The sequence below is a fragment of the Mauremys mutica genome, chromosome 1 (genome assembly GCF_020497125.1).
Source record: "Mauremys mutica isolate MM-2020 ecotype Southern chromosome 1, ASM2049712v1, whole genome shotgun sequence".
Lineage (NCBI taxonomy): Eukaryota > Metazoa > Chordata > Testudines > Geoemydidae > Mauremys > Mauremys mutica.
The window spans coordinates 329,311,674-329,330,997 of NC_059072.1; the positions used below are offsets into that span (position 1 = coordinate 329,311,674).

Consider the following 19,324-nt stretch of genomic DNA (forward strand, 5'->3'; position numbering starts at 1 on the left):
TATAAATGTTATAAAATCAGCCTTAAAAACCCTTTTATTATAAACACACACAATTCAAGCATTTATATAAAATTTGCCATTTTAAGTGACAGAGCTCACAATAGAAATTTGCCATATATCATAAGTTAAAAGGCTGACTAATGATTGGAGCTCTACATAATGCAAATGCATGTTGGATAATGTAAGGACATAATCTAACCTTTTTGTCTTAACTAGGTACATCCTTTCACTTGCTGTGGATCCTCTACATATATAGTCAGCTGCATAGTCTGGTTGGTTATGTGCTTTCCATTGTTTAAAATATTTGGCCATGCCTTGGCTACTAGAAGGCAATTTGCATTTTAACAGAAATCACTAATATGCTCATGTGGAAATCCCTACTTTCCCCCTTACACAGACAGTGCAAGTTCTATGTTTCTTGGGACGTACCAAGGAATATGCACAGACAAGCGTAATGTTAGAAGAATGCTGTCTTTGCATACTATATGCAAAAAGAAGTCACTGTAGAGTCATTCTAAAACATAAATGAGCTAGAAAATTGCAAGTAAAATTGTCTTGGAAAAATGGATATTATGTTCTGTATGCAAATTACACTGTAATGATAATGTATGGTATGTGATTGCACAAAATGAAATGTCACAATATTCCCATATTATTATACTGCCTTTTTTGACACCCTGTGGATTCAGAATTTAGTATTTTTCTTTTTATGAAAATTATAATACACGATATCTTCAATTATTTTACATAATCTTTTTTAATAATCAGTTCAAAGTACAATACTTGCCATGAAAGTAACCATTTGCCAAAAGGCTAGCTCATAAAAACTTCTGAGTCACCACAGTATTCTTCTCTCCTCAGTATAGAAGATACCTATGATAACAGTTGGCAAATGTTGATTCTTTAACAGTGACCAGTGTAGCCCTCTTCCATACTCACATCTTTTACTGCATGCCTAATTAGAACATAGGCAAAAGTAAAAGTACAAATGTGTACATTAAGTATTCCTTATTGAAATGATCACACGGACATCATGTGTAAGCAGCAGCAATTTTGTAGTGTCTGATATCCCCACACATAAGTGTGACAGGGAAATTGTGTAAGCTAACCGTAATATAAGCACCTGGTATTTGTAAATATTTCAGGTTAAATTCTGCCTTTAGACACTGACATACAGCTCCCATTGATAGCAACTGGATCCTTGTATATGCATCCAAGAGCAGCATTTGACACAAACTTTTATGTTTTAGAAGAGAAAAAGCAGTGAGTTATGTATCTTTTTAGTGTCATTGGCCTTTTATTTTTGAAAGTGCACCCCTTCTGTAACTTTGGTTGGTCTCATGGTTGCAGCAGAGTTTGAGAAAGAACACTGACTGTGTAATCTGAAAGGAAAGAGACAGCTCTTTCACTTAAATTCAAGTTGCATGAGGAGAAGGTCCCTTGTTTAAGGCCTAATGCAACTCAGGGAGGGTGGAGAAAGCAATTCTCTCTTCAACCCAGGGGCAGGTCTCTGAGCACATTATGTGTGTGTTACCCTTAGCCATGCCTCTGGCCTGCCCCCCCAGTCATCTCTTCAGTGTTACCACAGTCTATGCTGCCACCAAGCAATGCTCCTGGGGTGGAGTCCCCTTTCCATGGCTTTTCTGTGACCTTTTCTGCCTTTGAGGCCTTTCACAGCTTAGAGTGTTTGCCATTAAGGACAGCTAAAAAAGACCCTGAGCATAGAGAAGTGTCCACGATGACTTTGGATGCCGACTTGCAAAGTCATATCCTGACTGGTCAGGTGATGTTCTATACATCTTTAAATCCCCCCAGGAAACTAGAAGATGACAACAGCAGATCACACGTGAACCTCTGGAGGGCTGGAGTTTATGAAGCACTTCTAGGACTCATGCAGTAGTGCAATGCGTTACTTTAGTTGTACTGTGCACGACATGATACATCCTGGATACTGAAGGAAAACCACTACACAGTGTCACTTACTACAATTTCTAAAAGGGGTAGTCACCACTCCCCGCAGCCCCGCACCGTGCTGCCTGTTGAAGGCCAAGAATTGGGGGGATGGATGGCAATGCCCTTGGCCAGACCCAGACATACTTTCCTTAGGGTGGTAAGTGCTGCCAATTATGCTAGCCTGCACCAACTCCTGGCATTCCCATCCACTGTTAATTCAATCACATCCATGTTGTGTGCAGACAGAGGAGAAGAGGGGTGGGAGGAAGGAGCTCCTTACATAGGGCTCAGTTCAGGAAGGTACTTAAGCACATGGCTAAGCACAAGTGGCCTCATTGACTCTGCGGGACTATTCACATGCTTAAAATTAGGAATGCGTTTATGTATCTTCCTGTTCATATGTGCAGTGCTAACCATAATTTGGGCCTCCCCATACACCCATTCTGTAAACAAAGCTGATAAAAAAAAACAACCAAAGAAACCAAAGGACAAAGGCAATGCATCACTTTGCAGTGGTTTAGCTAAAAGTGTGGCTAGGCCCTGTCAGATTTCCCTCCTTCACAGAACTTCCTTATAACCTTCAACTGCACTGCCCTGGCACCTTTTCATTTTTTACTCTCTTTTAAAAAAGCTGAGACAGAGACTGGTTAAACTGCTGGATTCAGCTTTTCTTGAACAAAACACAACATGTAACATTAAATACACACCGGGCACAAGCTGCTTCAGGCAGGCGCAGAGGGTGGAGGAAGCACAGAGGAAGCCATTTCAACATGCCCTCCCCACCCAGCACCCTGCCGCTGACTCTCCATGTGTTCCTCCCTGCGGGCTGGACTGCTTTGAGGGTGTAGCCTTTAGACAGTAAAATAAATTGGAAACTCTGTATACTCCTGGTTTTCCTTTTAAAAAGGCGAACTCAGTCTTCACATCAACTCATGCGCCTGTGAAGAACTGCTGAGGAAAGGTGTTGTTGGGGGACCAGGAGGGACATGATGGGGTCTCAATGAAGGCAGTACCGTCCAGTGGATAGAGAACTGAACTGGAACTCAAGAAACCTGGTCAGGAAATCTTGGTCAAGTCACTTCACTTCTTTGTGCTTTTCTTTCCCCTCCCACCCTCTGTCGGTTTTACCTATTTAGACTGTACTTTTTGAGGCAGAGACTGGCTCTTACTATGTGTTTGTACAGCGCATAGAACAATGTGACCCTGATCTTAGCTGGAAAGAACAATAGAGTGAAACCCACAAATGTGAAATACAATTAAAGTAGCAGGAACACGTACCACCTTTCTCTTGCTAGGTTGTCCTCGCCTTTCTACTACTTAACGTAGGATATATAAGAAATGAAAAAAATATTTTAAAAATGTGTCTACTGTATGAGCTATATTATAATCAGAGATGTGCTCAAACTACAAACTTAATGTTTAGGGATATTTGGATCAGGCATTCAGTCTGATGCATTATTATGATAAAGGCCATTTTCACATTCAGATCAGAAAGTGGGCTTGAATTTCCACTTGAAAATTTGGGGGTGTTTGGATCCAGTGTTTTGTTGCAGTCTCTAATTATAACAACATTAGGACATGAAAGGGCAAGTTTTACTGGATCATTAATCTACACATTGTATAGATGACATTGCAAGCTCACACTCTGTAACGATGACACATAATAATCGATAAAACACTCCTAGTCATATCTTAATGCTAAATTCTATTTATCTCATTGAGATAGATCGATTGTTCTATAGAATCTCTTGCAGAAGACAGTCACAATTACAGTTTAGGACTATAAACTCTAACCTACTACTGAAAACACAGATGTGAATTATTTAGTGCAAAATATGCTATTGTTGAAAAGGACTTAACATTGTAATGTTTGAACTGTTTAATGATAATCTATAGGAAAGTAAATTACATACAAAGTCCACATTGAAATGATCAGTGACTAGCACTGAACATAGATAGCTAAAATGACACAAGCTTTACTTCTATATTCACAATTCTATAACAATACTTAACATTTTGAAATACAAGTGGGTGACTGAAACAAGTATCTTTCCAGACAGAAACAAATCATTCCATTACATTCCTGCAGATTGATGTGTATAGTAAAATGCCCATAACTTAATAATGGAAGTCAGAAAAAAAAACACTAACCTTGACACTGTTTGGTTAAGGTTGGCCTATTTTAATGAAGTCCCTTTTGCACTTTCTAAAACACTGCAAAAATAAATTATAATGTGGAAAAAAAGATTTTTATGCAAGAAAATGGCTCCGTTCTGCATTATTGATTCTGATAAAACTTCTGTCGAAGTCAATGAGGATTCTAAAATGTACGATTGGTTTGTGGATGGTACATAATGCTGGATTTCTTGAGAACTACTTGTCCAAGAAATGACATTAAGGGGCTTTGGTTTTGTTTTATTTAACCCCAATATTTCCTGGGTTCAAGGTTTGTAATTTACACTCGTAGCCTTCTGATACCTATTATACTGATATTATATTGAAGTACTATGTTGGAAAAAATGCTTAAAGCTCACTGTACCATGCAGTTCTTTAGCTTTAAACAATTTTGTTTGTTTGTCACTCTTCTAGTTTTTGCAACCTTTTATATTAAAACTAAATATTAGTTAAATAAGAATGTTCACTAGAATAGAGGTCTCAATTTTTCACTCTAGCAATCTCCCAGGAGTATTTTTCTGTATGATAAATCAAAAATTTAAAATAAAATCTAAGCATATTTACTGTATTACAGGTGACCATAGTATTTTGCCAAAGTCAAAAGTATCAAACTTGTTTGTTTGGGTATAGAGCTAGTTTCTTTTATTACATATCTTATATTTAATAATAAAATGTAAAATTACAGCAAATTAAGCATAGACACATACAAAATAAGACAGTAAAGCGAAATAATCGGTGCTCTATTACTTCACACAAAAATTAAAGCATGCCATGCTGACAACTCTTAAATCTTTGACTATGCCTAGATATCGGTCTTCCACAGACTGAAAAACTTGACAGCATTGATCACAGAAGCTTTTCAGTTTAATACTGGAAGGAACACATGCAACCAAAATTATATTTTTCATGTACGTTGAATCAGCTTTCCTTCAATATGAAGAGGGCAGTGAAGAGGTCACCAATCCCTGTCTGGCATTTACGACATGAGTAAAGTACAGGGAAGAGCAAAATGACAAGATTCTGAAATGCACTGTAGTTTAATATGTTGCTTTTGTGTGATTAAGAGCTTGTAGATTCTACATCTGTTGCCTTTGCAGATGACTATTAAGAACCGGGGGTCAAATTCTGCTTTCAGAGCCAACTATGCGGCTCCTACTGAAGTCAATGGGAGATGTGCATGACTAGCCAAAGACAAAATTTTCCCATATATTTTTATTCCAATCAAATTTCTTTTGTATCTGGATATCAAAGCATTGAGTGGGTCACTTTAGGTTGACAGGTATATTTTTGGATAATTGCATTTTTTCCAAAATGACATGCTGCATGAAAACTAGGCATGCTTTGTAAAATTCATTCAGCATCTTGGTTTGAAAAATGATCGACCAGTCCTTTTTATACATGGACTGGAAAACTTCTGCTAAAGATAACATTTATTATGCACATATGCAAACAGGACAGGTAAAGTAATACATTGAAAAAGCTCCCTCCTTCCCTCCCTCCCCTTGTATACGTTTGGCAAACAGGCATCCTTTTTATATTTTTTTTACTTGCTTCTCCTACGTTTGGAGCTATTTACAGAAATTACACTGTTCATTTATGGGAGCCCCAATTAAAGATATCAGGATTGGTATGAGAGGAAAATTTTCAATTCAGAACTTGTTATTCACATCATTTTCTTCTCAGCTCGGCAAAGTTGAAGGTTAACATCATCTGTTCTAGACATTTCAGAATAGTCACAGAGCTTTTCTTGGTGGTTCAGTGCCTGGCCATCCAGTCAGAGGAACAGTAATCCACATGGGAAAATTAGCTCAATGTTACTACACTGCAGGTTAATACTTGAGCCTTAGTTAGGAATGTTCGCAGCATCGTGGGACTCTTTTCTTCCTTGATCAATTTCTTAAAATAGGATTCTTCATCAGAGGCTGAAAAGAGGAGGACTGTACTGAAGTATAATTTTTCTATTACCGTGTCTTTTTTAGGAAAAAGATACATATATTTTTAAAAGTCCCATGCAAAAAATTACACAATTAGATTAGGAGTTACACTCTGAACTGCTGTATAGTACGTTGGTCGGTTTGCGTCCCAGAATGATAACCTTCAATAGGAGATTTGTCAGGACCTAGTTAATGCATAAACCCTCGTATATAATACAAACAATATGGTAACTAACTGCATTCTTAGAATCAGAATATTTCCCAGCAACACTTTTACTTTTTCCCTTGATTTATTTTCAACTCAGCATCAATTTAGATAATTCTCTTTAAGAACACTGACATTACATAAAGAATATTTCTTCTCATTTGAGACATACCTTATCCTGGATGGTTAAAAAAAAAGTCTTGTCTAATGAGATAGGTGAAAAGGGCAGTGAACAGAGGTGTGAAATTTTTAAAATAATCAGGTAAAGGTCACCCTTTGCCAGTCTGCTTTGACAAGCATCAGCTTTAAAGGGCACGTCTGACTTCAGAGGGAAAAATACGTTAGATATTCTGTTTAAAAGATGTTTGTACGACTTCCTTTGAAAAAGTAATTTTGAAATCTATATACTTATTTCTTTTAGAATGTAGATTAATGTAGTAATCACATCTTCCTCTCTTCTGAGGAATTCTTTAAAACGCATGACTATGCACCACTGAAAAATATTCAGTTAAAATTAACTATTTCTTTTCCATTGAAACATTGAACTTAAACAATATCAGGACTCATTTTTTTAAGAAATGGCTTGTGAGAGACATGCCAATTCAATTTCCAGGTTTACTGTACTGTTTATATAGAAAAGCAAATAACCCATTATTACATGGGCTAACTATCTGGATACAGTTTAGAAGTTTACACACTACTAAAGGCAGAACCTGCGATCCTTGTGCCTGGATCCCAGGATCAAACTCTTAAAATCTAATAGATAGAGCTGTTTTTAAGCATAGCATAGTAACCGAATGACACCTGGTAGTACAGAAGCTTGATTTCATTCTCTTTTCTCATTTCTTCCCGTTAGCATTTTTTTATTTCAACATCTTGAAAGCCACAATTTATCAATCAGAGGTTGACAGAATTAATTTACATTTCTGAGAATTATTTCAGTGAACAATGGGAAAAACTGAATAAAAATGTAAAGCGGATGAATTTACCCTAATTTGATTTGAGAAAACAGATTTCAAATGTACACCAGAAATATTCTGTACAGAGCTGAGAATCAAGAAATTTAAAATATGCAGCTTTTACCTTCCCACTAACCCACCAGATCTGATAGACTAAATGAGACTATAACCAGAAAGTAGCCTGGGTCATATACCAGAAAAACCACAGAAAAAAACTTACCAAAATTGTAGTTACAACTACTGTTCTGTTCTCAATGGCTGACTCATTTCCAAGAGAAGGTTCATGCTGAATCAAAACTAATTTATCCATGTCATTCCAGTAACCAACCTACAACAAAAACCGTAATTTTTATAGTAATTTAAAACAATAAACATAAGATGTTCCACGAAGAATAGTATTATTGTGGTTTAGCTGCTGTTCCAGAATGGTACAATTTAAACAAAGAATGAACCTGTCACAGCTATTTATTGAGCACAGCAATAGCTGGGTTCCATGTCTCTCGGGGGAGGGGAAGGGTTTGGCCCAGTGGTTTGGCCTGCGGTTTGGGAAATCTGGATTCTGTTTCCTGCTCCATCACAGGATTGTGGGCAAGTCACTTAGCCTCTCTGTACTTCAGTTCCCCATCTGTAAAATGAGGATAATGGCAGTCCCCTATTTCACAGGGGTGCTGTGAGGCTATGAGAATTTACTCCAGCTGAGTATTTGCCCTTAAGTTTTTAAATGAGATGAACTAGTTCTCAGGAGGAAAAAAAAAAACAAACCCTAAAAACGGTGAAATACTAATCAATTTAGTATTTCTACAAAATGTCACTTTTGACCTATTTTTATATATTTAACAGGATTTTTTTTTCACAATCCCTTGAAGAGTCAACAGACATACATGTGTGGGTGAAGCAGCAGCAGATTAAAGGGAGAGGTCAGAACTGTGAATAATAGATGCCTAAAGTTATGCTGCTAAATCCATGTTTCAGCATCTAAATAAATGGCCTAATTTTCAAAAGTGCTGAGCATTCAGTTCCTCTTGGCTTATATCAGATGAGTTGAATGGCTAAAAATCAAGCCACTCACTTAGGTGCCTAAATATGGATTTAGGATCCTAACTTTAGGCACCTATCTATTTTTGAAAATCTTGGCCAAACTGAATGTCACACTTATTCAGTCCATCTCCCACACCCTGTGACCTCACCATATCCACTGTCACTCTGTGCAAATGACACAACTATCATTAACATTCATCTGGGTCAATAAGATCATCTGAGGTGACCTTTAGGTAGGACAGTTAATATACTAGAGAGAAGTGTCCTGGTGGTTTCATTTCCAGAGGGGAGACCTGCAAGTTGGGCATCAATAAAGTGTCCTTTCCCTCTCTTCAGTAATCATTCAAATAGCTGCACTGACATTGAAAGGACCCCACCAGAGGCCTGCAGACCAGAAGTCATTTGGCAGTACCCACATTTGTGAGATACCTAAAGATTGGCCAGCAGCCACTTTCCCCTCCCTCCTTAGTGAACTCAGAGTTCACAAGACCAAGATCTGGGAGATGGAAGCCCCTGTAACTCCTATAAAATGGGGGAAGGGAATTAGGTTACCCCTTTGTTTTCTACTGCCCAACTTGTGCAAAGCATGCTCGGGACACAGGGCTGGGTATTAGTCAGTAACAAATTGTGAGGGGCCAGAGTCAGTGTAGGAGATGGAAAGGCTTTCACTTTGTTAAGAGAACCACAAATCAGCACTGTGATACAAATAACTTGGAGACCCATTACTCTGCTGTTGAGGCCCAAGGCCCCAGTATTAGAACATGTCATCATATCAGTGACATGGCCAACAATGTCTTCAACCCTTACTATCTTTCCCTTGCAAATATTGGGTCATTACCACACAGAAAGCCAACTCCACATAACATGGAGAGGTGAAGTGTCTTCCTCAAGACCACATAGTAAATCAGTGCCAGAGCCAGGACTGAATCTCAGGTATTTCTGGCTCCCATGGCTATGCTCATTAACAATCCTGTGTGTATTAAAAATGTGATTTTTATATTTGCTGTTTTCTTTTGGAGGTTGAAATTAATTTACTGAGACAAAAGTCATATCAACAATGAATGGTCACTGCACCACATCAATGAAACATCTAAGATTCATAAAATGTATAACATGTACAAATACATGCAGTAATTTAATCTGAGTGAAAGAGATTCTATTTTTCCCCCCATTTATGAAACAAACCGATAAATAACATTTTGCAATGCAAATCCTTCACTACACGTAAGCAGCATCTTTCCCTCCCCTCCTCCTACTGGTAAAAAAATGTAGGCATCTTGATTTAGGTGTCCACAGATGACAAGAAATTCTGAGCATTGCTGATTTAGTGCAAAAGGCAGTTTTCTTTTATTAACAGGCTGCATTGCTAGAAAATACACTTTTTCAACCAGACAGCCATGGATTCACATATACAATTGATAGCTTAAAATGTCAAGTTCCTGTCAAAATTTGGGACCAACTGAAGGCAGAACATGGATACTGAAACCTGGCTGTTTTGGAAGCTCATTATAATGAAGAATGATTGTTTTGCACTGTGTGGTTCCTCACTGCTGAGAAGTTCAGGAGTGAAGCAAAAGCTCGAATGATGTGCTGTGTTGCAAAGTAAGTATCACATCAAAACACTGACAAAGGGGAAGTAGGTTTTAGAGGAGTGGCAGGCAGTTTTTCTAAGTACATATAGCACTGTGTGTCTGAGTGTCTCTCCCTCAAATGCAGAATCTGCACAAAGGTAACACTTGTTTAGGATTACTGAATAAATGCCAAATACATAAAAAAATATTTACCAAGACAGCTATGAGATGGCACAAGGAGAATATGTTCAGCTATTATAAATGACAAAAATAAATATAGGGCCAAATTCAGCCCTAGATGGTGTAAGCAAGTGCAACTCTGTTTACATTACAACAGTTGCACCCATATACATCTGTGCTGAATTTGGCTGCTCAAAGTTAGGCTTCTATATCTATTTATGCAGCTAGATCAGTGGCCTGATTTTCAAAAGTGCTGAACACTCAGTAGCAGCCACTGAAGTTACCCAGCAATATCATTAAATGATGGGAACAGTTGGCACTTTTGAAAATCATATTACCAGTTTAGCTGCCTGAACTTGGATTTAGGGTAGAACCTAGATCTAATTTTATGCGTCCATTTTTGAAAGTCTTGGCTTTACTGTTTCAGAGATGAAGAATACAACAGATAACATGGAGGATTTATTTTTACCCCATCAGATTCACTATATAGAAACATACGACTCTGAGAAGCTGTGATTTGGTGTGATGCTCTCTCTGTTTGTGGATATTAGAGCTGCAGGCAACAAAAAATAATTTTTCTAAAACTCTGATTCAAGAGCTACTATGACTGGAAAGGGAATGCTGAAATGATACTGCCAGATGACTCATCAGTGATGTTACACAGGGCATGGAAAGCAGACATTTAGTTCAATTAGGTATGTTTATTTCTCATGTATTATATAGGATTTGTCATACTGGATCAGAGCATTGATCTAACAAGTCAGGTATTGTTCCTCTGGAAGTTACAACCCTCACAGGCAGCTGATGACACTCCTTCCCTAAATCCTGCATCCACTCATAATGCATCTTGCCAATTGCAAGCATCTAGCTAATTTTCGTGAGGGAGAATTCCCTTCTGACCTCTATGTCTACACCTTATATATGAAATCTGCATGAAAGCATGACATTTGATTACTCTATGCGATAGGAATAAGGCATCCTGCTGCATGTTAGAGGCCCCATAAGTACCCAAAATATGTGAAAATATATGTGGAATTAAAAGCATGCAATAGACAAGGTACAGTGCTTGCCGGCTTATGGGTATCTAAATCTGTCAGAGTCATCGGGGTTATGTCTTGGAAAAGAGCAGAATGGCGTAGACTGCATTGTAAACTCTGCTTATCTGCAGCTGATGGCAAGGTGATATATTGGGCTGGATCCTTAGCTGGTGTAAATCAGTGCAGTTCTGTTGAAATCAATGAGTTATGCTGATTTACATCAGTGGAGGATCTGGCCCAGTGCCAAATATGCTCCTTGAGTGCCAGGTATTGAGTTCCTTAGATTGTGGGCCAGGGCTTTGGTGTCTATCTCAAATCTGAATGCCAGACATCCGTCTCAGTCTAATGCATAATGGCTGCATGTTGTCTGTAAGATACGGGGTCAGTAAAAGTGTTTACATCCCACTGTCAACTCAAGGCTTTATTGCCCTATGCCACATGGACCAAAGAGAAATGATGGTTACTTATCTGTAACCTAGGTTCTTCCTTTGCATATTCACCCTTATGGGATGCTTTGACCTGTGCAGTCTGAATGGTAGAATTATAGCTAATAGTAGCAATTAGAATGCTCATGCATGTCTCTTGCCCCTCTCTTCAATGAATGTCAAGCATTCCAGAGAGAGGGTATAAAAGGTCTTGGTGCTTCAGCCACTGAAGTTTCTTCCCCTATGACTCCAAGTCCTTTGGTAAGTAAGACTTCAAGGGAAAGGCAGGTGGGGAATGTGAATATGCAGAGTTCATCTTGAAGAACCTTGGTTATAGGTATGTAAGCTTCATTTCTCCTTTGAGTGTCCTCTGCATACTCCTATTCTTGGGATAAACTAATAAGCAGTACTCCAAGTCAGGATGGTGGGACCACAGAGTCCGAATTATATAAGGATTGAAGGACTGCCTCGCCAAATTTTGCATCAGATCTGGACTCTAAAGCTAAGGAATAGTGTGTAATAAAAGTATGAATAGCATTGCAAGTTGCTGCTCTATATATCTCTACCAGAGAAAAGTATCTAGAAAAAGCCATAGAGAATGCCTTCAACTCAGCGGAATGAGTTTAATTCCCTGAGGAATGGACAACCCTCGCAATTTATACTCCTCAAGATAGAATCTAGCCCTCTAGAAAACATTTGTATAGAAACAGCATTTCTCTTGAACTTCTTTTCACGAGCAATAAACAATTTTGGGGACTGTTTAAATGGTTTAGTCTGGTCTAAATAAAATGCCAACATTCTTTTAATATCTAGAGTATATAATTTAGCTTCCCCATCCTGAGTATGAGGTTTGGGGAAGAAAATCGGTAAAATTATAGACTGGTTTAAGTGAAAATCAGAGACCAATTTCTGTAAAAACTTAGGATGTTTATGAAGAACCAGTTTATCTTTATGGAAACAGTGAACGCTGGATCAGCCATTAACGCAAGCAATTCATTTATATGTCTTGCCAAAGTGATTGCTATAAAAATATGGTTTTTATAGACAAATGAAATAAAGAATACTTCCCCAAAGGTTCTAAAGGAGGACTCATCAGTTGTGACAGTACTAAATTCAGATCCAAAGATGGTACAGGGAATCTTATTGGATGGTATAAATTATTAAGACCTTATAAGGAGCTCAACTACATCATTAATAAAGACTGATTTTCCATCTGCAAGTGCATGATATGTTGATATGGTTGAGTGAAGAACTTTTGCTGAAAATAGTGAAATAATTGTTTTCTTAAGATACAATAAATACTATAATATGTAATTAATTGGTGCTGTCTGTGGCTCTATATCATACATAGTAGACCAAAATAAAACATTTTTTCCATTTATGACTATAACATTTCTGCATAGACTCTTTTCTGGAATGTAACTATACATTCTGTACTTCTAATGAACAACTTTTCTATAGCTATCCTAGGGCTTGTCTTCACTACAGCACTAGGTTGATGTAAGTTACGCTGCCTCTGTTATGTAAACTACATAACTGAAGGCGATGTAACCTACGTCAACTTACTGCGGTGTCTACATCGTGTTATATAGATGAGAGACGCTCTCCTGGTGACATAGCTTCCACCTCTCATTGAGGTGGATTACAGGAGTTGACAGGAGAGCGCCCTCCCATCGACTTAGCATTTCTTAACCAGACTTGCTAAATCAACGCAGCTGCATCAATTGCAGCAACGCCAATTTGGCCCGTAGTGATGACAAGCCCCTAGAGTCCTATTTCCCATACTGTCAAATGAACAGACTGAAGGAGAGGCTGAAGAAGAGGCTGAGAGAACTGGGCTTGTTAAGTCTGCAGAAGAGAAGAGTGAAGGGGGATTTGATAGTGGCCTTCAACTACCTGAAGGGGAGTTCCAAAGAGGATGGAGCTCAGTTGTTCTCAGTGGTGGCAGATGACAGAACAAGGAGTAATGGTCTCAAGTTGCAGTGCAGGAGGTTTAGGTTGGATATTAGGAAACACTATTTCACTAGGAGGGTGGTGAAGCACTGGAATGGGTTACCTAGGGAGGTGGTGGAATCTCCATCCTTAGAGGTTTTTAAGGTCAGGCTTGACAAAGCCCTGGCTGCGATGATTTAGTTGGTGTTGGTCCTGCTTTGAGCAGAGGGTTGGATTAGATGACCTCCTGAGGTCCCTTCCAACCCTGATATTCTTTGATTCTAAGATTCGGATGATAAAGCATCCCAGGTTATTGAAACAACAAGTCTGGTAGCAATGGCAGAGGCTCCATTACAGGTTCTTGACAGGTGAATTAAGTACGGATACCATTCTTGTCTGGGCCATGCTGCCACTATTAAAATCATCCTGGCCTTCTGTTTCTCACTCTCTGAATGAGGGGAAAGGGGGTAAATGCATCTGATATTGACTCACTATCTCTGTTTGATCTCAAACAAAATCTTTGACACTTGCTATTGCTGTTCAATGCAAAAAGATCTATTATCGGATTTCCCCATGAACTGAAGAGATGTGTTACCATTCGTCCTTCAAGGACCATTCGTGCATATAATATGTTGACCTGCTCAGATGAACTGCAAGAGTTTTTTGTTCCCCCAGTATATATATATTGTTATTTGATCAGTGTTGTGTTCTATACACCATTTCCAAAGGTTTTCTGCCTCCATGCATAGTTGTTGGGAATAAGTCCCCCCTTGTTTGTGCAGATAATATAGCACCCTCATATTGCCTGTTATCTTCTGACCTAATGTGTTGTACCTGAAGTAGAAACTACTTTAGAGGTAGTCTGAGCGTTCTCAGCTCTAATACAGTGATAGATAGGATCTTTTGGTCTTTCCTTTTGTTGATCAGTGATCAATTTGTTGTCCAGATGCCAGTATAGATGTCCCCATCTCAGTGCAGATGCACTGGAGGTGAGTATTACTGAAGGCAGAGGGGAATTGAAAGGTTTGCCCTTCATTACATTTTGAGTGTTTATCCACCACACAAGTGATGCTAACACCTGTTGTGGAATGATCATTTTGTGATGCATGTTTCCTAAACCTGATTTGTAATTTATCGCTAACCAATGTTGAAGATCTCTCATGTAAAGATGAGGGCATCATGTCACTGCCCAGATTGACACCAACAGACCCAGCAACCAGAAAAAAAAAGAGAATTGATGGATGTGGTAACTTGAGAGGGAGAAATTTTTATTTTTATAAATCTCTCCTCTAGGAGAAAAGCTGTTGCCTCAGTTGAATCTAGAATGGCTTCCATGAATAGAATTTGCGGAATTGGGAAGAATTTGCTGAGTTTGAACTAGAATGAACTTTTTTTTTGTAACCTCAAACTGGCAAAAAAGGGAACATATTGTCTTACATGCAATAGGATTATGCTTTTATTTACCAGTCATCTAGGTATGGGTACACAAACATCCCATTCCTTCTTAGGTGTGCTGCCACTACAGACAGGCATTTTGTAAACACCTTGTCTGCTGTAGACAACCTGAAGGGAGAACCTTGTACTGAAAATGGTCATCTCCTACCATGAAACACAGATATTTCCAGAGACATGGTATTTTTGAAATATACATCTTTCAAATCTAAATTGAAAACCAACCCTGAAGAGAGAGAGAAGGGATTATAGAAGTTTGAGATAACATGTGGAAACAAAATTTCTGTATATACAATTTTAATATTCTTAAATCCAAAACAGGGTGAAGGCCCCCATGCTTTTTTGAAATGAGAAAATAATAAGAATAAAACCCCCTCAATATCTGACTTTGTTGTATGATCTCTGTTGCCTGTGCTACCAATAGAGAATGAAACTCTTTTTTTAACTATTCACGGTGAACTCACTACCTGCCCTGGAAGGAAATGGGAAGGTTGTAGGATGGAAGGGTTTTGAATCGAATCATGTAACTGCATGCAACAACTTTTAGGATCCACCTATCTGATGTTGTCAACTACTATTGTTGATAAAAATGAGACAAATGGTCCCCTAACTGTGGATAAACAAAGTCCAGTTGGACTGATTTGAAGCTCTGTGTCCTCATGTCAGATCTGTGATCTTGCGGGGATCGCCAAAGATAAAGAAGTAGAAGTCTTCCCTCTATTATTTCAAAGTTTAAATAGCCTCTACCTTGGTAGTTTCTGAGGGTGGGGAGTATGACACTGGGGCTGGTAATGATAGGTCTTCCTTTGATATTTGTAAGGAAGCAATAACAAAGAAGAAGGTAGATCATGTCTGTGGTATGTGGAATATGATTTCTTTGCTGTGTTAAAGAAACCTAAAGATCTGATTGTGGATCTCACATTTTTCATTTTCTCCAGTATTTCATCAGTCTGTATACTAAATAGACTTCCTTCAAAAGGAAAATCTTCAATTCTCATCTTTGTCTCATGAGAAAGTCCCACTAATCTTAATCATGCACATCTTCTTAATGTGATAGCTGAAGCTATTGCCCTCGCTGAAGAGTCAAAAGCCACACTTAAAATTGTTCAGCCCTCATCCCACATTTCATCCCTCAATCAAAACAGCACTCGCTAACCTTTTGTGTTCCTCCAGTAGGGAATTGGGGAACAAAGACATTTTTCACCAGTGGTGATATTGCTACTTAGCCATGAAAGCTTCATAATTAGATATGCAGATGGCTAATGTAGTGAAAAAATATTTTTCTTCCAAAAACATCCAACCTCTTCTACTCCTTATAAGACAGAATAGAATCAATTTGGGGATCTTTCGATCTTTAAATAATGCCTCAACCACCAACAAATTAGGAGACGGATGGGTACAAAACATAGCCAGCCCTTCATGTGTAAATTGATATAATTTATCTGCATTTTTTTTATAAAGGCTGAGCAGATGAGGGAGTATTCCAAATTGATTTTGTTGGCTTCAACAACAGTTCTAAAGGAAGTGTAACTTCTTGTCTAGCAGCAGTCCCCAAAATGTCAAAACAAGGATGAGCCGATTCTTCAAGCAAAACTGAGAGAATAGCTAACGTCTTTGTCATGCATGTTACTAGCCGCAGCGGGGGCGCCTCCGGGCGGAGGGGGGGAGTTGCCACGGGGGGGAGCCCTCAGGGTGGAGGGAGGGAGCTGCCGCGGGGGGTGAGGGGGCACATCAGGGTGGGGGCTCGGGGACGGGGGAGGGCGCAAGGTGGAAGTTTCGCCTCGGGCGCGAAACATCCTTGCATCGGCCCTGCTTGGCACTGAAGATGAGTCCTCATCTATCAAATTGGCTCTAAAAACAGAGGCTGACACCATCATGGATTTCTTTTTATTCAGATCCTTACATTTCTTGGATCCTGTAGTACCAGGTACCAAGGAGGAGAATTGCTTGGAGCGAAGCAGGTCTCTGTACACTTTCCATTCCAGATGTTTTCACTGACAGTGCCTCTTATAGTAAAATCGCTTGAAGTTTTGTCTTTCCTTCTTTGCTTGTGTAGTAAAAGTTGAGGAAACAGAGCATTTTGAAGGAGATTGTCCCTCTCCTAAATGTGCCAGACATCTGTCATGTGTGACACCAGGAACACCACCAGACATGAGACATCTCTTAAATCCAGGGTTTTTAGCCTCCAGTTCAGACATCCTGATTGCTATCTATCGCTAACTTGACTGCTAGAGACAACTACTAACTACTGATACCTAAACTAACTAGCCAACATAGTTCTGGAAGTATCTGATAGCAAGTTTCTAACTGTTCAGCTGGTGGCGGTTAGAAGGAATGGAGGAGATTGAAGTGCCATGACCTTTCATACCCAGGCCCTGGGATGTTTAATGTTCACTGAAGGGAAGAGCAAGGGAGGCTCATGAGTGCTCCAATGGCTACTACCAACTAGAATTCTACCATACGGGCTGCACCAGTCTGAGGATCCTATGAGTGGAATATACAGAGAACACTCGAAAGATAATAGAAACTTCAGCCGTGAGTTCCTGTGCGCTGCCCCCACATGCACTTACTGCCTGTTGTCCCCAATGTGGGGACAACCAAAAACAGAGGCAGTTAGACCGGAGTGGCAGCCAGATTAAACATATTCATTGTCAGATGACAGAGGGATTCATGAAAGGACCAGGACAGATCCACCTTCCCCACATCAGAGTTCAGTCATTTGTCATGCTTGCAAACTACAACTGCACATATTGATTTGGGTCATAGCTATTATTTGTATACCTTTTCAAATAATTTGTCTTGACCAAAGCTTGGGCTCTGGATCTGTTGTTTAGTACTCTTCCCCCCACAGCACTATGATGTTGAACTGTTTGTCTTTTGGGAATGACAATTCATCAGGGTATCATTTGCTGAGCATGTCTGTTCTGAAAACTCCTGTGCATCTAACAGTGAAGGACTCTTGACTTAATTTATTCCTGATTTGTCTGAGTATTAATTCAATAGCTGCTACTCTCCTGTACACCTTTGGCCCATCTCTCTGCCCCCTTTCAAACTCTGCTTTATTTTTTGGATGGTCTGGCAAATAAAACGGGATATGGCACTCCAAATAGGAACAGAATGCATGCACCCAATTACCCTTTTCTCTTTTTCATTATATATTTTATATCCATGAAGCATTTACAAGCTTCAGCAAGAAAGCAAAAGGAATTACAAAGTATAAAGACCCATATTTTCCAAGGGTGCACTCTCCTTTAGGCGAACAACACCTCTTGAGGATTTGTATGCACATACCTACAAGCATTTGCCTGAGTTGTCCGCATGCAAATTGGGCATGCCCAAAAGTGTACTTCTCTATGGTGACCATTTAAAATGTTTATACAAAATAATGATGAAAATAAGGCCAGTTGTATTTAAAGCAAATGTAATTAGCTGGAGCAATTAATTTTCCTTCCATAAAATGTTTTTTTCCCTTCCTTTTCTCCCGACCCTCAAAAAACCCTATATTAATTAAGATTTCTGATTTCTAGTTTATGTTCAACTACAAGATAAAAACACAACTGCAAAATGTCGATAATTTACTGCAGATAAGGTGCAGTCGGCATGTACTACTCAGACTATTGACCCTGCTTCACTTCCCAGGCACCCTAACAAAACCCCATCAAGCCATTTTTCATTAGACTATGCCTGATTAAACAACTTTCACATACACACACACTTGTTTTTGTTCATTTTCCTCTTACATTGTTGCACAGAATAAATGTATCGATTATAAAATTTACTTTACACTCTCAAAAGACCCCACAAACCTCAATACCACATAATCTGTAACTTATTGTGTGTATTTAACAAAGATTACAAAAATAATGGGCCAAATTCATCCCTGGTGCTAGTGGCTACACCTTCATTAACATCAGTGGTGTTGCACCTGCTTACACCATGGAAAAATTTGACACAAGAGCTTTTTAGTCCCAGATCTCAAGTCCTTATTTTGATGGCTTTATTTATTTAGTATTTCAATAGACAGACACACCGTTTCAGACCTGACCAGCACATACCTTACGAGGGCCTGTGCTCTTCAGCTCAAATACATCCATTGTGTAGTTGACTCTGCGACCATAGTGGTCAAACTGAACATTTCCGGTCAGTCCTTGTATTCGAACCTAAAAATGAAAAAAGAAATTCCAACCTCATGTGCTTTTTGCACCCAATTGCCACACAGTAGCTGGGCATTATTAAGTGACTCACAGAACACATTTGTCTTGTGCTTTTGGACCATGTATTTTCACTGCAGTATACTGTAAATATATTACATTGGACCAAAACAAACAAACAAACAAACAAACAAACTAAAAAGGATATTTTGCTTGACCTTTTGGGTCTTTTCCAGCTCAAATCTTGATACTAAGGCATGCGTGTACTGAAGTACAATATTCACAAGGCTGAAATTCACCCTGCTGCAGAGA

At 38.9% G+C, this 19,324-nt stretch overlaps 1 protein-coding gene across 8 annotated transcripts in view; it reads right to left on the bottom strand.

The window, feature by feature from the left end:
• Window positions 1-19,324, bottom strand: part of GRIA4 (glutamate ionotropic receptor AMPA type subunit 4) — a 329,847-nt gene that overhangs the window by 68,733 nt on the left and 241,790 nt on the right. For 7 of the 8 annotated variants that reach the window (XM_045018837.1, XM_045018818.1, XM_045018828.1 and 4 more), the window contains 2 exons: window positions 18,917-19,021; window positions 7,447-7,554 (listed from right to left, as the gene is read on the bottom strand). In XM_045018837.1, the coding sequence (XP_044874772.1) occupies window positions 7,447-7,554; window positions 18,917-19,021 (213 nt within the window). Of the gene's footprint in view, window positions 1-3,881; window positions 6,051-7,446; window positions 7,555-18,916; window positions 19,022-19,324 lie in introns of those variants that run through there. The other variant, XM_045018875.1, reaches the window with a different exon arrangement.